The following is a 27,740-nucleotide window of genomic DNA, read 5'->3' as shown; positions in this document are numbered from 1 at the left end:
ATGGATGAGAGAAATCCTGAGATAGAGAAATCCAGAACAGTTGGACAAGATTACCCTTTGTCCAGTAAAATGCAGAATAGAGCAATTTAAATGTAAAATTATTTAACTTATGACCTTGTTCTTTACGGGAAACAAGACAGCCATGTAAAATGTTGGCATTGCTGTCTCAAGGAAAGATTCGGGATCGATGGTGTTTTAGAGTGGCAAGATCCGCTGGATTTCGGCTTGCATTTCCCGGATTTCTCCTACCACACATTTGATAACTGTCAGCTGGATGCCATATTTCCAACACGAATTCTGCTATGCGGCAGCATGAGTGCTTATGGTGTAGTGGTTTACTTCGGTTACCTTGGTTTCCTTCAACCATAGAAATGGCAGCCGTCGTACAAGCAAAAATTCCTTCAATACGGCTTAAAATACTATTCATCTTGTCACATTTACAGTCGCTCCATTTACCCGTAACTGATGTTTTGAAAAGAATGTTGGTGAAAGGTATTTGCATCAGAGATCAGTTAAACCGGGCGTAATTTGCGGATGACGTTCTATAAAGACGTATATTTTTAACAATCAGTATCCAACGTAAATATGATGACAGGATGCCATCTACTTTAGTAGCAGCGCTTTCAGGACTGCAACCTTTATTATTAAGTCATTACATCTTTCGTGTATCTTACATCTTTCGTGTATCGTGTATCTTACATCTTTCGTGTATCTTACATCTTTCGTGTATCTTGCATTTTTCGTGTATCGTGTATCTTACATCTTTCGTGTATCTTACATCTTTCGTGTGTCTTAGATCCTCTTGTCCATATATTAAACATTTTTTGTGCGTGTTGATAAAAATTCTGTTCAACCATTTGGGTCGTTAAGCATGAAAAACAATTTCTGTCAACAGCTCGTGATAAACGTGAATACATATCTTTCATTTCCAGGAACAGTTTCAATGTATTTCCGCTTCATCTTTCTTGCTGTCCATGTATATACTTTCACGCCCCATAGCACCAAGGTATACGCAGAATTATGTCAAAAATGCAGTGATGTTAAATTGAAATAGGCGAGTTTCGAGTCGGAAAAAGGGAAACGATTTGATTTTATCAGACGTCATGCATTGGTCTGGATTTATTCAAAATGCTGTGTTGACATCATATTTGACAAAAAGAAAACACATGTTTAAGCCATGGCTATTAGACATATATGTATAAGATCCCATTCTGGAATTGGTATACCATCATGCAGTAAATCAAGAATAAATGCAAAGTTCACGATCCAGCATTAGAGCCACTACTTCACAAAGAAACATGCATGCTCATCTGAAATGTCCATATGCATTTGAGATAAAAGAACTAGTCATTTTACAAGTAGAGCTTCAAATATCAGTCAGTGTCTTTCTAGACTAATAAATTGTTATTGTCATTTCGTGTTGTCAAATTCTTGTTTGTTGTTGGAACTAATTTCATTGGTTATGTGTGACCATGTGACATATCACACTGTCGTAGCTGCAGTAGTTTTACAAACGTTTCACAGGCAACGGAGGGTGTCCGCGTCTAATACAGAGAAAGTTTGCTCTAGATGTGCTTTATTTGGAAATAAGAGACTTTGATGTTCCAGGACAAAAATACAGCCGAGGGGAACAAAAATGTGGGTCACATAGCGAAAGATTCAGAAATGTACCATAGGTATTTAGCATTTAGTAGTATTTGTCTATGCCTGTGACACAAGACATTTTCCATTCCTCGTTGTCTGGTTCAGTCTTAGTAAACATCTAAGTGGACAGTAAACATCTAAAAATTGGTCTCCATCTCGAATGGCAGTCCGTTTTATACGAAGATATAGGCCATTAAGAGCATTTCACATCTGCCTTTGGCAAGCAGCGGGTGAAACTGTACCTATTATCAGGTGGCTTTGAAGTTGTGCAGATAACAGAATACAAGTGGGCCTTTGGGAAAAATAAGTATGGGGCCTTCCCTCTCCTAGCGAAACCCCCTCCCCACCCCTGCCGCCCAACACAGAATCTCACGATAACATCAAAAAGATGAAATCTAGATATGAATAAGCTTATCTCTTACATATTTCCGTGAAAATCAGTTCCTGTCACATTGGCAGGCGCTGTAATCACAATCGGGTGTCTCATACGAGAGTGTCATACGAAGTGTGTCCCAGCATGTGCAGGCCTTATCTCGCAAAACTGACACAACTACAAACGAGATAACGCATGAGTTGGAAGGCGTGCTCTAAAAATTATAAAGGTTGTGGCTAGACAACCGTGAATATAGATTTTGTGATAAATGACACTGCTTGCAACAATTGTTAAAATTTTGTTTCAAAGAAAAGTGTACTTCAACTTAATGTTCACTGCAATGAATTGTAGTTAAATGAAGGAGAAAACCGTATTTACACGTTACCATATTTCGTATTGATCAAATGGCCAAATGAAAAAATTCATACTATGAGAAACTTCATTTTTTAACTTCCACTAAAATGATTGACAGTTTACAAGGTTTAGTTTTTTATTTGAAATCTATCAATAGGTGCGATTTGATGGAACGTCACTTCACAGCGGTATAACTACTTTTGTTTGGGCCTGAAAGTGTTTCATGGAAGCTAGCTTTTCTTTTATTTTTTCTTTTCTTTCCTTTTTAGCATCTGCAAAACGCCATTACCATAACTCCCTTATAAAAGGACGTGATATCAGATATCAAGATATATGAAAAAGGATTCTTAACCTTCTGCCCTCATTTGAAGTGTTTAAAAAAATTGAATTTTTTTATACACCTTTAACACATCGGGTTAATAATTGTCTTCCTTTATAATTCTTTCAGGTGCAGAAAAAAAGACGTTAAAATATCTACAGAGCCGACCGACTCTAGTCATTCTATGCACATTGGTTATCATAGAGTGCATGTGTGTGCTCACTGAACTCATGGTGGATCTACAGGCAATAAGATGTAAGTAAATCCAATTCCTGATGATGTTTTGTCTTTATTTGATTAGTATCTAAAGCCCCACTGAAGAATTTCACAATTTTACAAGCGCGGCCAGTCGATAGGATGCAGGGAACACAGAGTGCCCTAGAGCAAATCAGTGCCTTGTTGGTGGAGTAAATAACTCTTTCGCGAACTAAGGATATTCGTAGAGCTTATGTAGATAGATCACTGATATACAACGAAGGGATAAGAAGTCATAGGTAATGCATACTTTCGTCTTACACCTTCTTCTGCACTCAACAATGCCTGCCCTGGAAAAACTTTGGTATGAAAAGCTTTACATTTGATAAGCTGTCTAACTATACTCTATTCTGGCTGAAATTATTACGGCGTCCTGCTTTTGATGAATTCATTTTCCAAAACAACAGAGCCCAAGAACATTGGTCTGTTTTGTTGTAATTTGTCGATAATATAGCTTGGCCCTTGATTTATTGTTTTGACGCTTCTGCGATAGCTTCCGCTGTGAAATGGACACGCGATATTGTGATCAACAAATGATCTTCATGATACAAAGCTTACATACAAGAGAAAGAGAGAACCGAAAGACGTTGACTTGCGATGTTACCATTTGAAGATAATATATGGTGATCTCTTTGAAAAGTGTGATCCATACGAAATTTGCATACTGGAGAGAGCAAGAAACACGACTATAAATAATTTGCTACGTGCCTTTATTTCAAGCTTTTATAATCGACAACCACAAAACGTCAATAGGACATCCTCGGCTTTGATGGAAGCTGTAAATCAACCAAGGACATGCAAATAAACTAAAGATAAGTACTATAATATGACATCCAATATAATGTTCATATAATGGTTAAATTTACAACTGAGTAAGTGAAGGAGTAAATGTGTGTTTTTTTTATATCATGAAGATTGACCTCATTAGGACAATTGTCATTTAGAGATCATGACATATACTCTATGTTCATTGGAGTTAACACTGGATTGTTGTAGAAGCTGCTGTGCTCTGTCGGTTTGCTGCTTGTCTGCAATAATCCATAAAAACGGCACAAAACATTTCTCCGGTTGTTTATGCTTTACTCAGATGTGATGTAGGAGTATACAACTGGGGCATAATGATCCGATGTACATCGATCGATCCAGAGACTAAACATATAACAATTAACACAACTCTGGACCATGGATACCTCCTGCTCTATAGCTGACAGACGGTTTTTAGCCCTTCTCTTTACTATTAAACCCAGCAATAATGGACACCGTTTAAGACATCGGTGTCAGATTTCGAGATGTTTTTAGTTTTGAGTTGGATTATTTCACGACTTCTTCACGACTTTAGACCAGTCAATCATGATTGAGAAGATTCTGTACATCTGCAGAATACGGATTTGTCTGTTATAGTTTTGATCATGCATAATCGTCTCCTCGTCTTTTGAAATTTTACAATGAAATGAAATGTTTTTGTGAAAAAGTATGGACGTTCTATCAAGAACTCTAGTGTTATGCTTCACAAATGATTTTAATTACTTGGGGTTATAGGGTGTGGATATATCGTGCTGGCTAAAATCACCTTTTTGGAGATATGAACGTCACGTAAATCATGAACGTTAGCAATCAAAGCGCAAGTTAGACACACATTTTTGATTAACAAAGTCTTATATACTAGAATGCATATGCGATTTGAATGCTGATCAAACACGCCTATAACATTTTTTTTGCTTCTTTCCAGCATCATCGAAAACTGACGACAGGTTACATGACTTTTTCCTAATGTTTTACTTTATTTACAGGTTTTGTTCTTCGGTGGTTTGTATTGAACATTGGTCTGGAAATGTGTCTTGCTATCGTTAACGCGGAACACGCATTAATGTTCACAATTCGCACACGAATAAACCATTTGGTTCCAAAGAAGTCAGTAACTTGATGTGTGTTAATGGTTAAAGCCTTCAGACGACACTTGAAAAGAAAATACATTTTATTTTCTTTTATTTTCCAGTGAGATTTGAAAATGAAGAAACCGAATTAACTAAATTCATTCAGTTTCTCCAAGAGGCTTACCCGACACAGTTCAATACATCGGAAGATGTGTCGCTGGAAGAGGTGCTTCAAGACTTGCAGAAAGCTCACATTGTGTGGGGAGCTAAAAATAGCACACACGGCAAGTGCGCATGCGCACGCTGTTCACCGTCAGACGATACTGTACCGCGGAATTTTCAAACCGTTATTAAAGCCGGTGCGGAATCATTGCAAAGTGTAACACGGTCAACTGTGCCGGCTTCAAGTGACCGTCTTCGAACGAATGCCTTAGAAAACACAATGCAAGATGATATTTCAAGGACGTCCAACGTTTCTGGGAGTAAAACTGTCGAACAAAACAATATAAACTCCCAAGCTAATGACACGGATACGCCATTAGTGACACCAACAATGGAATCGGATTGCTGTGATTACTTGGCTCAAGACGATCGCGAAAAAATATTTGTGATAGAAATTCATAATAAAGGGGAAGACTTTTACTTGGTGGGTCACATGTATCCAGACAATGGAACGACCTCGTACGGTATGGACGTCAATTCGGAGTATCATAAATTACACATGGTGTCAAAGAGCTTACACTACGGCAGTATCGGGATCCTGTTTTTGATGGTCTGTGAGGTGAGCTGAATTCTATGTTTTTGTTATGAAGGTATTTATTCATTTATTTGGTTAGACGTTTAATTTGACAGGTATGGTTTCTAACCGACGTTATTATATCAGATTCCGCCATTGTTTTCGTTTGAATGTTGTATTACACCTGCAGCTGAACGAGTGTTTCCTAGATTACAAGTGGTGATGCCATATTTTTTATTGTTATAGTACACACCCAAGAAACAATTAAGTAGCATTTGCTTTTTCATGGCTTGATGTCTTCGTGACAATTTCAAGATGACTGCCATTCATACTTAGTTCGTGTCATCCTCCAACAAGTACAAAAGCCGAGTGTTTGAATGCTGGCCTTAAAATGCAGCATTCCCATCTTATACCCGGAATTGAGTCAGGCATGAATCTTTTATACGTGTGATCTTGGTATTTCATGCCTTTGTGCCTAGTACACAGAGTATATATGCTTACTGAGTATCCTCTGTCAATAACTCTACTGCACTGTAACTAGGTTGATGATGGTGTCTCGGCGTGGCGTTCCAGTGAGGTATCATTGTAAATATAGCCAAATAGATCAACCCGCTGCGTCGACAATATCGGGATACGAAGAAAAGAATGTTGAAATTTACAAAAAAAAGAAAAAAACCCGCGAAAAGAAAACATTGCAGTCGTCAGAGGTTCGGAAATATGTATTCATTTTACCAACTGAGAGTTGTGTACCGTATTCACTAAAAAACAAGGTTTTCGAGATGTTTGTTTTAAAAAATGAATGATTTTAAAATACTTTGTCCTGGTCTCACATTATGTATTCAGCATTTACTAATGTTCCTCATAGTAGTGTACTGTGCTTTAGCAACGTTTTATAACCGTTGAGAGATGACATTATAATTTATCGAGGTGGAAACAAAGATGAAGACAGTTGGCTACTGATACAGAATGTACCTGCCGCTGTGATAAGAATAAAGCGTACTGGCAGACCGGCAAATCATTAACTTCGTCAGCCATTTCCCCACCCCATCTCTGTGTTTTACATCCAAGTTATACGTCCAGACCGATTACTCCAACTTTCAAGTAACGGTAGGGTATCGAGTATTATCCGTTTCAATAACCCGTCACCTCGCCACGAGTTGGACTTCACAAGCTCGTCAACTTGATGCCTGTGTTCGACAGGTGGAAGTGAAGACGTAATTGAGCCTTCCTTAACTGACAATTGATGTCTGAAATAGTTTGTTAGTAATGATTCTGGTGGTGAGCGAACTATTCTGCCTGGGATACCACGAGATCATTTCAACGACACCTTCAACGTTTGACTTCGGTCTTTGACGATTGTTGTTGCAGACATTAGCCCATTATAAACCATGGTATTGGTTCGGTTCAAATTGCAGTCAACGAGAGTGCGCCAATTAAGATTTCTTAATGATCATGAGCATGTTATTCCTCCGGACTTTGATGATAACAGTGTACATTTCCCCCGTGTCATGGCGACTCGGGTGCAAGCTGGATTGGTCTTTGTTCTCGTGTAATGCGTGAGTAAACACGTTACCAGTTTTTCCCTAAAACGTCATTGTATCGTCAGAAGTGAATAATTGACGACTCAGCTTGGACCTGAATTACTTTAACGTAAGCGGTGTATTCAGTGACGATAACTTTATGAATCTGGCTAAGTAACTGACAAAAATTGTTATCTAAGATAACAAACCTGGTCGGTTGTATTTGAAGACATGAACAAATTGATTTGTTAATTATCAAAAAGAGTGTCTCACCAATGCGGTCGCTGTGAGTCCTAGTCCAGCTCATGCTGGCTTCCCCTACCTGGGAAGGTCTTTCAGCAACCTGCGGATGGTCGTGGGCTTACCCAGGGCTCTGCCCGGTTTCCACCCACCATAATGCTGGCCACCGTCGTATAAGTGAAATATTTTTGAGTACGACGTAAAACGACAATCAAATAAATAAATAAATAAATAAATAAATAAATAAATAAATTATGAAAAAATAGAACCTTTGACCACTTCGTCCGTAGAATCGTAATGTAATTATTGCACAAAAAGTTTTAATGACTAGAAAAAACTATTGTAACTGAACAAAAGTTTATACCAAAAAGTTTATTACGCTGAAGTTTATTACCATAATTTCATCCTTTTTGCTGTCGCTAGTTTCTCGAAAATTAAAAAAAACTACCCTGCCTTTGTTCTTAATGGGATTTTCACTGTGTAAAATTGTATATTATTATTAAAGACGTTCAGCATATTGTGATTTCCTTTTGCATTACGTTGGTTTCAGATGTAAAAGCGACATTTTAAGAATTTTAAGCACATTTTAAGTATAAAATACAAGGCGGTAATAAAGCTTAAAATGGTTGCAATAGACTGTTTCGGAACATGAAACAAAAAAGAATCATTCTTAATAAATGACGAGAGAAAGACAGAAAGAACAAGAAACAAAAGATAACACCACATATGTTTAGAATTAATCAAGTCATGGTGTAATAAAATACCTTTATTTCCCAGGTTTGATAACTACATCAGAATTTACTCTTACTTCAGGCATATCGTTTACCTGTGCTGTTTGTGCGTTGGAATGTAATATCCTATTTTTTATGAGACTAATAGGAATTCTTACTTTACCGTATCACCTACGTGTGAGTGAAAATCCATAATTGTCTTAATTACAGGTAATGATTTACATGGACTATCTCCTGTCAGACGATGAACTTCATTAACTTCAATGTTATTGATTTCTAAACAGCTGAACACACATCAAAGGTATCAGGTGATAAGCTATGCACGTCTATGTGCTACACATTAAAAGTCAACGTGTTCAGCCAGATAAGAAGACCACGATCATGTACAGTCTAGCTTCATTGCGCAATAGCGTTCTTCTAGTTTTAAGCAGAAAGTCTTAAAAGAGCATGCGTGGTTAATAAATTTGCCACTATTATGTAAAATGTAATGTTTTATATGTAAGCAGTGTGATTGAGGAATTTACAGCTGGTTGTGGTGACAACACTGACACTGCTATCTTCTACATATCATTACCAGATTGTTCTTACATCTCATGGATATAATTATGTATATTTGGAGACCGCAACAATTTGCAGATTCTATAATGAAGGAAGAAATGAACTGCTCCTCATAGTCATGGTTTTATCGCCCGTCTCGCGATTACGTCATATTACGATAGATCATCGGTGAAACTAACTAGAGAGCCTTAGAGCTGTTAGAGTGAGAGCCTATACCCATTTATCCCAGATGCTCCCATCCGCGGGAAATTTGCATGTGACACATGATTTTAACATTACGATATTTGAACATTTGTCATAGGCCGAGTTTCCCACCCTCTGTACAGGAGGATTTGATGCCATCATGGAAATAACCTTTGTATATTCGTGAAGACCAATTTATATACTGAATATAAATATACAATAGCAGGCCTAATAAAAACAAAGAACTAGCACGTGTGCGGAACCAGACAAAGCATGCGGGCACAAAGATATCTGATCGCTGCAAATGTTCAGGTTTGCCAATTTCTGCACCATTCCTGGATGAATGACGGCAGATAATCCCGTTACGCCATAGTTTCAAAGCAACAAAGTGAGGTTTAATTAGTCAGATGGTCTGATGAGAAGAATAGAGCGACATGAATTGACTCGTTATCGATCTCCTCTACAACATGCAAACTTTGATACGCTCTAATAATATCAAAACAGAATGACTACTCTGAGTAGACTAAGTTAACAACGAGAAATTGGATGCGACCAAGCATACAGCTGATTAAACGAATTCTCGACGACTAGTTATTGTATGCAAATCCCTCACTCCTAAGGGCGGCCTTACACTTCAGTATTGCTCCAAGTATAAGTCTCAGGGATTCGATGTTTTACTGATAAACATACGCACGTTACGTTTGGATTTTTACCACCGTTGCCTTCGCGTATATACATTTATAAGCATCACGGTTCAGCCTTTATTAATATCAAAGTTTAAACAATTATTTTATCTGCACATGGTGTCACTATAGTCTGTTTCTTTTAGCTAGTCATCTATATTCAGGTATCTGTAGAATCAGTCATACTTGCAACCAAAATTGCCTTTAGTCAGTGACATGTAAAAACACGAAGCTCTGCATGCACATGGACATGTTAAAAGTGCATATTCTTGCAAAGAAAATGCAGTTAGAATACTTTTTCCAGTGTATAATGATAAACTTCATAAGCTCGATTTCTACGGCAAGAACTATTGGCTCGACTGTCGTCATAGTTATTGAAAAGCCAGTGACATGATGGGTATTGGGCGGAGCTAAACAAGTTTTGACGCAGGGCGACACCAGTAATCTCAGCTACTATACTGTAAGCCCTATTCCTGGCGCTGCCCTATATGAAATTGCTTGCACGGTTTAATATAATATAACCTTAATAAATGAATTATATTTTATCCATTGTAGTATATGGTCTCACAGCTGTAGGGTTTTAGAGTTGGATGTCAGGAAATTCCGATATAAGAAACAATGAATCGTATTCGTGTAGACATTGTTGCTGCGTGGAGTTTGTTCTAACCGCATGTTGGTGCAGTCATTTCAAAACAAATTACTTTTCACACCCACTTTCACCCAAGGATTTCTTATTGTCAAAACTAAGTTTATGTATATTATGAATGAGAAAAAGTATCCTGACTACATCGTTTTTGTCATAATATGGACGAGCTTATGGTGTTGCGTGCCACAAACGAAAGACAATTTTAGCAGAGAGTGCTGCTGATTTTACGCGCAGCTGGATGTTAGCGACTGGTTAAAGGAAACAGACTATAGTCAAAACTCCAAGTTCATAAGATTTATGGACAAAAAATCCTTTTATTCAAGAGATTTGATCTTGTGACCTTTGGCTCATACTTTTCAATATCTTTATGATTTTTAATTTAGTGATAAACAGTAATTTATCCACTCTAGAATTCTGGGGCCTCTTGCACAAAGCAATTATAATTGAAGTTGACTGTAACTACCATGGCAACATATGTCTTTATCATGTGTCGCCATGGTAGTTACAGTCAACTTATCCTGCGATTGCTTTGTGCAAGCTGCCCCAGGTCCCTATAAGACATTTTATCAAAATGTTGAATAGAACTACAGTGACTAAAACCTATCTTAACGTGATATTCTAGTACAGAATTTCGGTACAAAATTGACTAATCTGTTATTTCTGACGCAATGTGTTTGTCGTTAATACTTTCTGTCCAACCGTGTATTTCCTGCCATCATCAACGCCTTAATAACGATCATCTAGAGATATCTATTCTCGAAATGAATTAATCCAGGCCGATATATCAGTCTCCCCGGGGAAGAGATGAATAGTTATACCTGTTCGTTTTCTGGAGATGTGTGAATCGGCGTTTGTATAACAGACTCCCAATAGGCCACAACGAGGCTATATTCTAGATAAGATTGTGTTCCTTGAATGCATGTTGTAACATGTTATCAAACTTGGCAATTATTAAACATCTATTTTATTCGTCTGTTCACTGTTTACTACATGTCCCTAACACTAATTGTCTGGTAGGTACACCAAAACATGTGGTATCCAGATTCATTTCCAAAACATCCGTTCAAATTAAGCAAGCATTTTATAATATGAGGTTGGTTAAATATATAACAGAATTAGTGAGTAGTTTTCAAGGATGTCAAATGTATACCGTCGATATTCTCCAATCCAATCTCAAGAACGAAATCCTAAAATACTTTCTGAGTCAAATAGAAATTAGATATGTCTACGCCAAGTTTGTAACAACGTGTGACAGCATTTTGAGGCATGCCGTAAGCGGATTATGAAACCCAAATTCTTAGCAACTCCGTGGCAGTATCTACCAATATAGCTCTACCATTATGAATGCTACTCTAGCCAACTTTGATTAAATGCTTACGATTCATTATAAACTCATGTGGTTGATCTTTGGACATGCGTTATATTTTTGTATTTAAGTACGCCTACATGCGATGAACTGAGCACTGTTATGGAACATTCCGTACAAATCTGTGCGTTTAAACAGACATTCGTATACCAGCCATCAACGAATAAGAAAGTTCCAGATTAATAATCGCAGGGACAATTCCCAAAACGACGTTAAACACAAATTATCAAAGAACTAAGAAAGTATATAAAGTATGAAAATGAGACGAAATCATACAAAAAGAATCGGTCAGCAGTTTTCAGTAATGTTGGAAAGACGCAATGTATGTTCTGGGCGAATGAGTAAAATCAGAATTCAAATCGTGTACCATGCTAGAATATCAGCTGTCGATAACAAAAATATGCATCTCAGTAGCGCTTTGAGTCTGTCTTTTATCAGATGCGGGTATGTAAAACGAAGACTTTACTGAAAGCTTCCCATGCAGAGCACCCAGCTCAATATGTCTCGTATCCTTTGAAAAAACAATAGGCAGTGCAGTTGTACCGGTTCTTATTGTTTCTTGGAAATGGATAGCGGGTAACAAATCAGTTATTATGATTATAGACTGAACTACATGCCCAAAGTCTAGTTCTCTGTCCGTGTGAATAACAGCTAAGCGATTGCTAGTTTTCACATCACATCTGGTCATTTTGATCTTCTCTGTTAATGGCATGCCGTGTTGTAACTGGAAATGCATATCTGTATCATTTGATGGTGCCACGGTTATAGTGACAGCTTTTGCGTTCTAGATTATGTTTGAGGACACTTTGTTTGAAGAGTACGCCAACAACTTCCTTCATTGAACCAAAAGCAAATTTAAAGTTTCCGTCATTCAGTCAGAACATCAAGTTCTACTAAATAGGTCGAGTCACACCTAAGTTGTAAACATCCTCGCCTGGCGTTCAGCAAGAAGAGGATAGTGCAACGACTGGTTGACCCGTATCAGTATAATCGCTTGGGCGGGACGGCTTACTTGCCTTCGGTAAGTCGTCTCAGTGAAGCAGCACTAGATAAAAGAGCGGTGGAAATCCGTCCTGCGACAAGGAGGTACATTACATACACCCTAAGGATGCCTTCGTCTTCATATGACTGAAAAATTGTTAAGTACGACATTAAACCACAAGCACTCACTCACTCACTCTATTAAATAGCGCCACGACGTAACTATATATTAGTCAGTCAACTGACCTTGTGAAATTTAATGTATAAAACAGCTCTCCTTAAAGTCCTTTTTTCTTCTTCTTTTAGACACTGGTTAAACAAATATGCATGGGGAAGGACTTTTGTAAACAGAAACTTGAGGTAAGTTCTTGACACTGTTGGGAAAATGATTAAACAAGTCAAACACTTTTAGAACCTTTAAGTTAAACTGTTGGGAGCATAATATGTTTAACGAGAAAACAGCTGTATGGCATTTTGAATTTTGTCGGAAAAAAAATCTCTGTAGCCAACTGAAATCAAAAGTATTTTTACTTACGTCAAAAATTGCTACGTGGAATTGGCCCCACATGTTTCAATTAGCCGTGTTGTCCATTTTCTATATCATAACTTAAAACCTAACTGGAAATATGGTGAAAATAGTAATTACTGACATGCAGTGGCAATGTTAAATCATTCTTTCTCCTAAGAGGTCTATCTATAATATCCCACACAATTTGAATCTCATTCTTTTTCTTTTGGTTTCAGGTTTTTGACGCCTTTATAGTGATATCTTCTTTTTGTTTGGACTTCGTGTTCCTGGGACAACCAGGCATGTACGAGGCCGGAAAAGATGCAGCTACTATTTTAGTTTTTTTCTTGCCTTGGCGTGTAATCAGAATTGTAAATAGTAAGTATGACTCTACATATTCGTCTGGTTTTTGTATGAGGCTCGATGAATTAGGTCAAATTCTGCCATTGCTTAGTTTGCTCTGCTCCGAAAACACCACCAGGATTGAGGGAGAGCGTGAATTTCTGGGCTATTATACTGAATGCTTAGGATTAACATGAAGCGGACGTAGAAAATCCTCATGGAGCATATTTTGGCGGTAAATAAATTCAATTTACATAAGTGGTTTTAAAAGAGTGCACTTTTAGTCTTCATATCAATCAATTCTCGGTCCAGAACGTTTTAGCAACTCTCCATTTGTACTAATCTAATCTACTGAGAGTGTATCACTTGCCACACCTACAGACTTTCTCTATCTGACAAACAGTGGCCCAATGGAATTGGTCAAATAGGGGACTATCAGGGAGCAAAGGAAACCGTGAATGGTGGTGATTACATTTGAATATCTAGGGTGGGAAATTCCACTAGCGTGCTATTGGCAAGTCGTATTTAACCCATAATTTCCTGTTATTATTCAGACATGGATTTACTCTTAGTGAAAGGTGTTTCTCAATCACTTCGACGTTTTCTGTACCTTGTTCGTAAGGCCTGATTCCGCCCGGCCAAACCCATTACCAGTGTTTGTCCATATCCTCGTACATATTCGTCCACGGACTCTTGCTCAGTGGTACATGTGTCGATCGGGACGTTAAAACTACATGTGTTAACACGTCCATCTAAAAACGATAATATTTTACAATTCATCCAAAACCATAAAATACTGTAAAATGGTCATACGTAGCCGTTGAAATACGCCCTCTTGTCAATTTACATCAGTTAGGGTTTTATTTTTAACTGTTCATGTAAATGCATAAATAGTAGCTAATTACATGTTCCCAAGCACCATGGCCTATACTCTGTTTTTAACCACCTAAGGATCACATTTTGTGATGAAATAATATGTTTTGTAGAAAAAGAGTTGTGCATGGTAAAAGTGGTGTCCAAACTTCAGGCCATTTAACTCAAATGATTTATACCGTAATTTAAATTGCACGAATGTATGAACGAATTAAATCCATAAACCCTATAGCTCTTTGGCTTCTTTGATTCCATGACTCTGCTATGTTTTGATTCACTCCTGTGAATGACACTCCTAGCGGAAAATATATTATTTTATTTGGAAAATTTGTTGAACACCATGGTATGGAAACCTGCTGCTGATAAATGATGGAGGCGGAGGGGGTGGGGGAGTGGGATGGGAGTAACATTTCGACGTAACAAGGTCAAAATGTTGACCTATGCTTAATATCTCGACTTTCTGCTCTCGAAGTTCAACTTTCTTATCTGAAAATTTCGACTTCCGCATCTGGAAATTTCGAGTTCCTTTTTGTATAACACGATAGACCAATACTCCTCTACATTTACTATCACAGGTAATGATAATGACTTGTGCTTGTGGAACTATTTGCTTTTTATTTCATCATGGGTTGTGCTGTCCAGATATCCTCATCTTTCTGGTGTATAAACACACAGTTATCTTATCAATGAGTTGGTCAACACCAGGGAATATTTAAAAATCTGTCACGAATTCCTTTGCACTCTATACATGATCAAATGTCTGGCGCAAGACATTAAAAGGCACACAGTTGGATGCACACGAATGCGTGCAAGTCTGTTGCAATTTCGCGAATAAAAAAATCTCCAATTTTGCCCAGGTGTTTTATTCAACCGGATACACATGTGTAGACCGACTACGCAATAAAAGTGAGATTATCTGTATCAGCTGCAATGTTTATACAAATTTTATACATCACACTTTTAAAATTAATATTAGCAAATTGCCAGCCACTTACTAGGTACCAGTAAGCCAGAGCTCTTTTTATCCGGTAAATCGATTTTTGTTGACATCCTCGTGGATATTTCTGAGGCATGCTGCAACTGTGATTTACAAGGACACGAAACAGCAGTACGTGCAACTGCATTCTGCCTTCACAAATTTTTTCAACATGCTAAGAAAACATGGCAGAAGTGCATCATATGCAAAGCTGCATCTTCTGGCTGCGACATTTCTTCTGCTTCTTCTTATATATCTGTTACAATCCAGGATTCGACGTCCCTGGAAAGAGACAAGCATGATTAAACTTAAGACGTTCCGTTGTCCTCATTGGGTGAGCACAACCCTCATTGACTCGTGTTCCCTTATACTCCCAGGCTGCATGGCTGCTCCGTTCCTGCTAGTGATGTGGCGATTTTGCTATATAGTTTTCTTGGCGAGGCCACAGCAACCGATCGATTGACATGCGCCAGTCCAGGTTGACCTGCAGTTGTTTGGAATTGGTAATATTTGAATAACAGATATCTGGTATAGATTTCATCCAGGGTATCCCTATTTCCCAATTGCAGCCATCCTGGCATAAATATGTCTTGATAATTTCCCAATATTGCTAGAATTCCATCATGCTTTATATTCATTTATCTTAGTACCCCCATCCCTTCTTTCCATATTTGCCAATCCGGATAACCAGGGAATCTTACCGCCACACTTCAGCACAAGCCGCTAACAAGCCTTCAAGGACATGTCCTTGTCGAAGTTCGTCACGACATTTAAAGCTTTTCAGAACTGATCATTATAGATATGGAAATCGTCTACTCAGTCCGGTCTTCTTTTGCTGTCAAAAAACACAACTGCTGGGACGAAGGCTATGGCAGAGGGTCAATAGTTCAATGTTGTCCGCTTAAAGTCCTTTTTTTTCATTTTATGCCCAAGGATGACATTCTTGCAATGAAATAATAAAAAAGGACTATCGGGCGTTGTTTACAGGCGAATCTTGATTATGCCATAACTTAAGTGTAAATTCCATCATAAATTAATGATTTCAAAGATAGATACATGCCATTTAACTACCCTTTCAAAAAGGGTTTCTAAATATTCCACCTGCTTTTTCACATCATGATCCTGAAACAATGTTTATGGGAAACGCTTCTTGCCTAAACGAGTCGTTCCAAGCTGTGTGAAAACACATAATTCTCTGAAGTTATGTCTGTGAAATACGCCTTTTCGTTACAACTCCTCTGTACAGTACAGTCGAGTAGGGAGTATTACATAAAATAAACAAAAGGCAACACCGCTTGGACCGACTTCATTTAGATGAATTTTGTTCCCCGTATTCCCTCACACTTAAAACCTCGTAGCCTCTTGCTTAGTAGTGGTTGCTTAGTAAAGCATAGGAATAACCGTCAACGCGTAGTGCCTTACCTCCCTTAAACGGTCATCTTTTACTCCCATGCGAGACATAATAATTCCAGCTAGTATTATTGCATTTTAACATGACAGGGCTTTAGCGTTAATCCTTATCCTTACGTCACTGAATATCTATATACCTATCCAACTGTCCAACACATTTTAACCACTGATCGTCATCAGCCATGACAGTTTATTTCTTTTATCTTCGCTCTCTTGTGTACCCCGTTGAGTGGTGACAAAATTAGGTGGAAATCAAGAGGGGTGTGTCGGTATGATAATTTGCTACTATTTAAGTATTTACATGAAGAGTTAGAAAAAAAAGCTAACTCAGGTATATTGACAAGAGGTCGTATTTCACCGGTTACGTGTGACCATTTGCCAGCTATCGCACTTATCGTCGCTGCTTTGGTTTTATTCTCTGTGCTTTAGACTTTAATTTCCTCTCCATCCGTAAGTGGGAAGGTCGGCAGAAACCTGCGAATGGTCGTGGGTTTCCCCCAGGCTGTGCCGGCTTTCCTCCCACCATAATGTTGGCCGCCGTCGTATAAGTTAAATATTCTTGAGTACGGTGTAAAACACCAATCAAGTAAATAAATAAATAAAAAAAAAAAAAAATAAATAATCAGACTTTAATTAGATTGTTTATATACTTTTTATTGTTAATATTTGTTGATAACAGTGGTTTTTGATTGGGAGTTTTGAAACATATGGATCATTCCATCAATATCACAACTGTGTTATACTATTTAAAATGTAGGGGATATTCAACTCTTGTTGGTTGGGCTGACTATTCTATGGCTGTGGATAGAAATACCGTTAGACTATTCATGAATGTCATGGTAATAATCAGAATGCGTTTAGCATGCCATTGGCTTATATCTGGTTAATTTTGATTACTTAATTCATTTATTTATTTTATTGGTGTTTTACGCAGTACTCGAGAAAATTTCACTAATGCAACGGCCGCCAGTATTATGGTGGAAGGAAACCGCACACGGGAAATCCACGTCTATACGCAGGTTGCGGTGTATTTTGAAAGTTACACTCAGTCAGTTCCCTTACATCTGAACGGTTTTATTACGACAAAAACTAAAACCGTACATTAATCCATTCATCATATGTTTTACCGTGATTAACAAACTGGTTTGTCTGATTAAATATATTGAATAGTACCAGGTGTGGCTCATTTATGTACAGTAACCCCAAATTTTCAATTAATGCATGTAAAGTTGTTCCTTTTTTATTTGCCTCTTAGGTTTTCTAATGACGATGAATCATAAACATCATATAGAGATGATGACGATTCAACGATCGAAGAAGAAAGCAGAGCAAAAGATTGTTAAACTGCAGTCTCTGTTAAATGAAATAAGGGTAAGTATAAGGAGTGAATGCACTTGTCCAGCTTATGTACGTACAACTGTTTGGAGACCGTCATGGCAATGAGGTAGGCGTCGGATTTTATTCCAGGAGTTTGTTTCCCATGCCAGTTATTGCGATACTCACCTTCTCCTGTTTTCTCTTCCATAAACTATACCTCCGCATTATGCGAAAAAAAAATTGAGTATACTGCGTTTATCACTAATTAAGTCAATAAATAAATTCGCATTACAAGAAAACTGAAACAGCTACTTGTGTTTCATGGAAGTAAATTGTTTCGCAGAGAGACGTGCAACTTCTGGTGGCATTGGCAAGGTCTAAGGGGGCGAATGAAGAGGAGATATCAGCGTGTATATGTAAGTGTTCCGGAGTGTTTCTAGAGCAGATGCTTGCGTTCTTATAGAGATAAGTTTAGGATTCTGCTGATGAAACAGGATTGTGGGCTTTGAGCAGAGGTCCTGTTCCAAAGTGGTTCGTACTACAGACTTTTCTTGTTTACTATGCCATTCGAGCAGGTCAAAAAAAAATCAAGTGATATATGGATGACTGTTTGGAAAGTTGCCCAAGAATGACGACTTCGTGGATTTTCCATGAAACATGGCCAGGAGAAAAGCAATGCCGTCCAACATCATTTGCGAAACACAGATCTAGGAAGTCGGTTGCTTGTGTGCGCATTTGGATAAATTTCGAGTCATATATACAGTCATTTTCTTGTAGTCTTTTAAAAAATATTTGTCAGAATAGGGTTGAAATTTTTGTCTATCGGTAGAGGATAATACAGGGCCCAAAATAAAGTGAAGAAGACGGTAATTTTTATGCTGTCATGCTTTCAAAACGAAAGTGAATGCATAAAATGATATGAACAGGGAGGCACGACTTCATGGCCAATGTTAAAACTGTCTATTTGCAATGTATTATTAATTGGACAGCATGCGTGTTTTTATGTTTAAAAAATCTCACACTATTCGCTAGGAATTATCGTTCAGTTATCCACGTTTTCAAAACCTCGACCATTACAGAAATCTTCAAAGCAACAGCATGGCTTAAAGAAAGATTATCTTTGCACTAGTTCGGTTAGCATATCTACCAGTAAGGCGTTACACACCCGTTAAGTGGGTTCAATTTCACTACGCTATGACCTTTGGTGTATGGGTTGATCATTGTTTAGCAGTGTGAACAAGAGCAAATATCGGTGTATTCGTCTTCTAAATCGACAGAGAACAGAACTTCCGATTAGTTTTTCTCTGGGCATGAAGTCATCATTTTCGGGTAAAGAACCCGGCTTGAGGTCCGAGCTCAGTCATGCACACACTTCTCCTTGGCTGTATTATCCAAGCTAACCAATCGATTTTGGGGGAATATGCTGCCAATGTGGTCGTTTCCACCACTACGCTGAACACTCCCTTAAACCTATCTGTATGGCAGACATAGCCACAGACCGATACGATAGGCATCGGGTTTTACCGAACATGTAATTGTGCGCCTTTGTTGAAGACCCAAAGATCGCTGCTCAGAATAAAACCTACAACCTTAAGGGCTTTCTGACTATACTATAGCCATTGTATTCGCAGAGAAACTTTCATTTGAGCGGTGGGCTAATATATACTTTAATTTCCAGAGGTTTGATGATAGGAACACGGCACAGCCGACAAGCCAATGGAATACAAACTGTTGTTTTCGACTCATTTCTGCTTGATTTATGATGCTCGAACAAACCTGACGCATTCATCAAGGCCAAGAAGTTTCGATTGACGTCACAATCTCAAGCCTCATGGCTCGGGTCCAAAGCTTCCAGCAATAAAGTTCCAATCTCTTCTTATTATCATAAAGTTTCTGGACGGAGGCAAGGGGCAAAGGGTACCCCGGTACTTTTCCACTCATGATCAACGAGGCTCACTCATCATTACGATGTCGCGAATGACTTTTTTACAGCGAGGAAATTTGGTTTAAATGTAATATGTTCCTTGTTACATAGCTATAATCTACAGAATACAGTATTCCTGCGCCAACAAGTATGGTAAATTACCCCTGACAATACTTGTACCAAACACTCTCAAGCAATCAAACAAACATATTAAAATGAAGAGCACAGGATAATTAAAGGTAGTAAAAGGCCTTGAGGGCAGACACATACATCCCCAAAATAGCTTAGGTACTTATATGTAGAACGTTAATGACCTTGCACTCTATTGTTTTAGCATGTACTTTTCTTTTTTCATTTTATCGCACAAAAACGCTTTCTTTCTATGGGTAGTGCAAAAGGACATACTGTTTCAATCATATACCTTCCCCGGGCTCTGCCCGTGTTTTTCCCACCATAATGCCACCATAAGAGAAATTATTAGAGCACGGTGTAAAACACCAATCAAGTAAATGTAGATTTCAGTCAATCATTTAGCGCTACTTGGAATTCCCTACTATAACCGTTGTAATGATTTTTTTTCATGTCCTTCCGTAGACGGCCAGGGGCGGGCGGGTCAACAATGTCTGCCATATCCTCCTTTGCCTCCCTGATGCTCATCAGCACCTTGGGAAAAGATCGAGGAGACGGTGACGATATCTATGGCAATATGATCTCTGACGCTCTTAAGGAGGACGATGATGAGGCCAACGAGCCGAAAGGCAAGAGGAGATCGGAGAAAAAGCACGTTAGACCGAGCATCTTCCGACAGCTGAGTTCCTTACAAGAGGAGTCGATCGCCAACGGCCACGTCACCGTAAACAAAACCCCGTCAACCATGTCGAATGGACATACAAGCGGAGAGCTCTACTCAGTGTGTAACGGTCATTTCTCGGCGGACAAGGACTCACCCGAGAACCTGGACCTGGAGCCCAATCATAACGGCATATCCTCAATAGGAAGTACTTCCCGGACGTCGCCTTGCTGCGAGAGTAAAGTGGTGAGGTCCTTTATGATTTGAATGAGTTACGCGATTTTAAGTCCGATCTATTGACAATACGGTGGTTTGCCATCCACTCCCTTTGAGGGGAAAGGAAATCATATTAGAAAAGATCAGCTGAAGCATAAATTCTCTTAGATGTACTTTTTTCAATGGAATTAAATGCCAAAAAGTGATTCTGTGAATCCATTATTCTCTGGTTTTGTGTGCAGATAAAAGATAACATGCGAGTGAACATTATTATTCTGTATGAGTAAGGACATGATCTAAGGGATACAAGAAAGCTATTCTGATATCAAATGTCCTGGAGCCCTGCTCCTCTGGTTTTGGGGCCTTGGTGCCAATAAAGAGTCGTGGTGCTCTCTCATCTAGTCGTACTTGAAGTTCCACCACTTACCTTCCTCAGTAGGGCAAATGTCGCGCATGGAAATAATCACCATCATATCTTTCTCCGTGCACTGGTAATGACCAAGGAGCCTCTCACCAATGCGGTCGCTGTGAGTTCAAGTCCAGCTCATGTGGGCTTCCTTTCGGCCGTACGTGGGAAGGTTTTCCAGCAACCTGCGGATGGTCGTGGGTTTCGATCGGGCTGTGCCCGGTTTCCTCCCACCATAATTCTGGCCGCCGTCGTATAAGTCAAATATTCTTGAGTACGGCGTAAAACACTAATCAAAAAATAAATATAAATAAATATATAAATTATCCGCGCTCTGCGGTTTTATCCGCCCATAATATACTTACCACTATCGTCAAATGAACACAAAAATGAGTATGACATAGCAACATCCAGCCAATCAACCAGTTTATCAAATGCTGCAATTATGGAGAAGAAAAAGCGATGTAACGTCATACTGTGCCTAACACTTAAAGCTTACCATACCGTATACATACTTAAACGCCTTTATAACCGCATTTATATGTAGTTGAAGAGGCCGGTGCTGTTTGTGATTGTTTCGGAAATAATCACCCTATATGAGATCGCTTTTACTTCCCTGACAAAACTGTATTTGATGTTGCAGGTCGTTGAATTAACATCACAGACGACCTACCTCTGACGAACGCGATAGCGTTGTACAGTGTGCTGAAGCAGTGGTGTGTGCAGTGGGATGTGTAGGCAATCGCAATCAAACCAGTTCCGTTTCCTGGCTTTAAGGTCATTAGTGAAGGGCACATGTGACAAGAGCCCTTGCTGTGGGGGTGGGGTGGGAGTTTTGGGGGGGGGGGTATATAAACTCACGAGCTAGAGGCCTTCACAGTCTGGGACAGCTTCCTTTGATATGCAAGTGGACAGTATAGTCGATGGCCTCCATATACATGAGCACATAGCTCTGATTTGGACAGCTACGATATATAGTGAAAATGATATGGAGGGTGGTGAAAGATCAGAAAGCGGGGAAAGGAAGGGAGACAACTGTGCTGGTTTGTAATCAGATGACGTAATTCACAAGTGGACAAGAGGCTCAAACAAAAAAAAAAGGTGTCGGTTTATTTGTGCTGGTAGATTAGAAACTGCCACTGAAGTATATGTGTAAAAATATACCGTCTCTAGATACGACTTTCACCGATAAGGTATGCAAAAGAAACGCGATATAGTGAGATCAAGTAGAGACTTGCAGAAAGGCGACGCATTTCGCTTTGCGTCTCACATAGAGCAAATAAAGCAATGTTAACTAACAAATGCCTTTTACATAGTCCCCGATGTTTACCCCCTCTTTTAAACGAAGGTCAAACGGGTATTCATTATACTGAGTTATTCGTACACCATGTTATTTGGTACCATCCATTATAATGTATACATTCGGTTGATCACATACGGCTCATACCTCTAGTCGCATATATTTTGCCTCAAAAGCGCAACGGCTCGCTGTTTTGATGATAGCTTTGTATAAAAATAAATGTGGTCTACATTTGGAACACACCCGGGGGTTTCTCATTCGGGGGTTGACGACCTTTTTGCGTATCGTGCCTAAATAGGCCTAGTTTGAAATTCACCATGTGAAGTAAATATTTAAAACACTTTAATGTTTTCTAACGGGATTTGCGTTCCAAAATAAATTGAAATGAATAATATAACAAATTACTGACGCACTACTCTTCAGCCTAAAAAAACAACAATCTATGATATTTCTGATCTAAACCTTCAGAGGATAGTAGACGGCCGTCCGGAAACCCCCGAAGAGTTCCGAATGTTAGGTCAATTATGCCCGTTTAAGGTGCATGTACGAACAAGGTGAATGTGACAAAGCGTTTGTTACTGATGACTTCGGAGTAATCGTCAGCTTAGATGTTGTCACGTGAGAAGTCATGTGGATGGCTTTACAGGGAATGCGTGTATGTGTTTTGTTGTTACTGTCATTACTGTTAATCAAACGACACAATTGGGGAGTGTTTTACCTGTACGTATAATACTAGACCAGAGATGTGCTTCATCCATGGTACAAATCTCGTTATACATAATTAATAACTCCGTATAGAGACTTGCACGGTATAGCAGCTAAGGGAATAGACCATAGGGCTTCTGTGATATACTATATTGTTCATCAATTAGAACAACGCTTTATAACGTTTGTTTCAACATCATTAAACGGTGCAAAATAAAAATATTGTTCTTTTGAATACTGATTGCTAGGTTAAATATTCTGAATTTCAAACCCCACCAATGTGACTGTTTTTACTTAGCTTTACATATTTTGTACCACTTTTTTTAGCCACCTTATACAAGTCAAATTATATCCGTGATATCGTATTTTCCCCAGGTAATTAATCTGTTAATATATTTGTTGCAAATGTATTTGTTATTCCTTTTCCTATGTTTTTCATGTAATTTTTATAACCTGTTGTATTGTACGTACTTGACTTCCATCATCTTTTAGTAAAATAATGGAAGCACACTACGCTCTAAGGAGCTTAATCTCTGCACCCATCTTAAAAGACTTAGTTTTCTAACTGGTCTAGTGACAAAACGCCAGTCACCCCGAGGAGATATTTATCCACTCTTAGGTCCACTGTGGAGAACCTAGGCCACCAACGGTCACATGTTTCTGTTTCTTATTTCTCCTATCTTATCGTCCTTGTTGGTGCACTCTGGAAAACTAGTAGCTTCTGCATGAAGTCAATGAGTCTCCTTCACCAAAGCGGTAGTTTGGCAGAGCCCTGATGATTCGGCTAAGGCCTTCAGTCAGGTGTCTGGCGATTGACAACAGTTTCACTAGGTTCTGCCTGTTTCTTCATACCGTATTCACGACCGCCACAGCGTAGGTGAATTATCTTTTGTAGGGCATAAGATAGATCAATTGGATAAGCCATTAAATAAATTCTCAAAAGTTCTCTTTTGAATGTCCTTGGTAAAGATATACAAATCGCCAGGTTCTTCTTTATTTCATCAACACCAAATCAAGAGTTAGGTCATCAAACGAAATGTAAAAATTTCCGAACTGAAGATTCTTTAGTAGACCTTAGCCTAGCGTCTCAATCCTGTAAAATTTTTGAAAGTATCTATACTATTAACGAAAGTACGACAGTGAATACAGTGTTTTACAGATACCATAAAAATCTGCTGTCTATTCCTTAAATATGTACCGAGACAACGTGAAGAAAACGTCTGCTTCGTCAATAATTGTGATCTGCCAACGGCGTTTTTTACCGTTGAATATCCCGAGTAATTATACGTCTAACAGTATTTTGTAGCATGTGTGAAATGTTCGTTATGTAGTTCATATTCCTCTCTATGTCTATGTACCAGATGTAATAATGTCCTTTTGTTCTGACTGTCTTACTCTTTGTAAGACTGTCCACCGGGCAGATATAATGCAACCAAAGACATGTGAATACTTCATGTACATTTAGACATGTGTCCGTTATGTCCTACAGCCTACGTACGTGTATATATATCACTGACTGTAGTCATATTGTCTTATGTGTCCATTGTAAATAGTGCGTTCTTTCTACGAAAGTCTCTGCGTGTACAAAAATACATACGTGTACTTTAACACGTCGTTATATAGTTGTAAAGCGTTGTATAAAAATGTACAAATTTTATAATATGTTGAACATATTTTCTATCACACACACGTACACACTGCGTCGTTGTCATAAGCTTTGTCTAAATACGCGAGGCAACCATCGGGTTATATAATGTACCTTATACAGGATTCTGTGATAGCTATACATTCAGTTGCTGGTATTTTTTTTTTTGGCGAAAATTTCAACGGAGAACCCATTAACGGTTTATTACACCATCTCACGCCTTGTTGCACGCACGGGTAGAAAGCACAGATGTAATTTAGGGCTACACGTGCAAATAGCTGGTCGTGGTTGGCATAATATATCGTTTATATCGTTCATTAATAAGATGAAAGCCATAGAGAATGCACATTTGGTATTAGCAGCACACAGATTGCCTCGCGTTGCCGTAAGGTCTAGTGATCTGTATGAATGGGTTGCACAAATGCTCCTACTCATGGATAAACGCCTCTTTGAGATGCCTACAAACGCCTACCAATTATTGTCGGTTGAAGACTATGCATGATATAGCTATACTTCATTTAAGTTCAATCCCATGCAAAGGACACCGGTACTGGATCGCTTGTCCAGCTAGGTTTACTTATGCCATTCATTAGGCACAAACACTGCATTGGTTTACAAGGAAGCCGCCTGTACATACAGAGGTCTCATACATTTTTATGCACTGGATGTAGCTCTTGATATCCATTAGGATATCAACATCACGCGTCATCACATATCCTCTACGAAAAGTCATGCCGACAGAGTCTCTGGATGATTTAGCTTCCAGACCCGAAAAGTGAAATGTTCCATGCATGTTGCATGTACACCTCAAAGCCTAGAGATGTTCTAGGCGTAATAACGTTTTAGAAAGGCAAGAGCCTTTCCGATCCTCCGTACTGATGTTGGCACGGTTATCATGCATAAAGAACACAAAACTGACTTCCAAAGGAAAAATAATAATTTATTAGCAAGTACATAGCAAACACGTAATGCAGTCTGAAAAAAATCTAGAAGAGGTTGTGAAATAAATTCCACACAAATGAGAAAAACAAAATCTCCAGGACAATACCGTTTGAAGTTATTTCCATGTCATCACATTTTGTCACCAACTATAAATTTGAAGAGGCTGTTATATTCTGACCGGCTCAGTCCTGTAAACGTACAGTCATCCGCTAGGTGGATTGCTGTAGACGGCATTGGGTAATACAACATGCGAGATTCATTTTGCTACGTATTGGGATTTCTATATGAGCACAACGTTTTATAGACGTTATTCGCTAATGTTAGATCTCTCTGAGAGAATTTGTAAAACCAGTGAGAATAATTAAAGAAAATCGATCCATAAACCGTGTTTTTGTTGTTGTTGTTTTGTTTGAAGTTTAGTTTACGGCACGCATAATGGCAGTATTGATAAAATTAGTCAATCATGCTTCTGTATCTATATATTTCATAAATTATTGTTTGACACTATACTGAAGAGTCAATTACACGACTGTGGCCAGCTTTGTAGGAGGAGAAAACTACAGTGCATGGCTGAGTTAAACCATAGACATTTGGCAGATCACTGATGAGTTTCCACACATGTGACGTAGATACCTTTAAGTCATAGTGGAGGACGAAGTGTGGTCTGGTACGAACAAACAGCTCCATGAAGACTGTCGACAGCTTAATACTGTCGTCAAGGTGCCATGTAATAATGGGAGCGAATGGGAGAGTCCACAATTTCCATGTACAACTTAGGCATGTTCACACACATGGATAACAGATTAAGAACGTATACACAGCAGGGTTGTTTTGGATGTCTGAGTGAAATTCATGGCCATACTGGCTTCCTCTCCGACCGTAAGTGAAAAGCTCTGCAGCAACCTGCGGATGGCCATAGGTTTCTGGGGTCTGCCCGTCGTCGTATAAGTGAAATATTCTTGAATAATCAAACAAATAAATAAACAAATAAAATAAACTGATATCTTTAGTAACATTACGATTGTTAATCCAAGTTGAAAATTGCTACCATGCAAGACTGTGTTACTTCCAGTACTATTTTGAGTCAACTGCATTATTACATGAATGGTATTTTACGATTTAGTCGAAAACTTTATTAAACTTTCATGAGATATTGTATGACTTAAAACACCTATAAAACCGACTGCAGCCCCGGAAGTACAACTACACATCATCAGCTACATGTCACCAATACAAATATTGCACATACAACGAGATCAGTGTGCCGGTTGGCAAATGGTCATCCGGAACAGTCGAAATCTGGTATTTGCCTCAGTTAGGGTTTTCTTTTAACTGTTCATCTATAGGCCTGTACTCACCCATCTCTCCAAACATAAAACTGATTTTGATATGGGTATGCGTGGGGCATATCGAGTAGTATTCTAACCATAGTCTTCGTCAAGGACCATCATATTTGGAACAGTACGTAGGCTACTGTTTTTGCCAGTGTGTAGGCTACAGTACTGTTTTTGTCCTGTCGGTGAACACTATTAACCTGGGTCAATCGTCAATGATTCTTCGATTAAGGTAATCGACGCGAACCGTCGCATTTATATGACATTAATGCGGGGTATTAACGGCTGGAATAAACTGATCGAAGAATACAGTAGAAACAATGTTGAGTGATAATGGTCAAGCTGGTATGTGACAACACGATCAAGACCGGATCGATATTCCTTGCGTTAGATGTAATGGACACACGCTACATCCTTTATTATGTAGCTTATACTTCCGGTGCTGCATAAAAAAAGCTCACGAACGATCTAATGTTAGGTCACTAAATACTACATCCATTTGGCAAATGAGATTTGTCTTGCCTCTAATCATTCTCTCACTAGGTCAATAGCCGATTTGCGTCAGAACTTTTGTCCGATGTAAGCTCAT

At 38.7% G+C, this 27,740-nt stretch overlaps 1 protein-coding gene across 1 annotated transcript; it reads left to right on the top strand.

The window, feature by feature from the left end:
- Nucleotides 1–21,985, top strand: LOC135467118 (uncharacterized). Its single transcript, XM_064744879.1, is given in 10 exon segments — nucleotides 1–64; nucleotides 2,820–2,945; nucleotides 4,942–5,600; nucleotides 12,770–12,823; nucleotides 13,208–13,349; nucleotides 17,828–17,943; nucleotides 18,233–18,305; nucleotides 20,408–20,425; nucleotides 20,428–20,849; nucleotides 21,869–21,985. Coding segments are annotated over 10 exon segments (1,710 nt in total). The 3' UTR covers nucleotides 21,905–21,985.
- The last annotated feature ends 5,755 nt before the right edge of the window (nucleotides 21,986–27,740 follow it).

Source organism: Liolophura sinensis, chromosome 6 (genome assembly GCF_032854445.1).
Source record: "Liolophura sinensis isolate JHLJ2023 chromosome 6, CUHK_Ljap_v2, whole genome shotgun sequence".
NCBI classification, from domain to species: Eukaryota; Metazoa; Mollusca; class Polyplacophora; order Chitonida; family Chitonidae; genus Liolophura; species Liolophura sinensis.
This window is presented reverse-complemented; position numbering and strand designations above follow the sequence as displayed.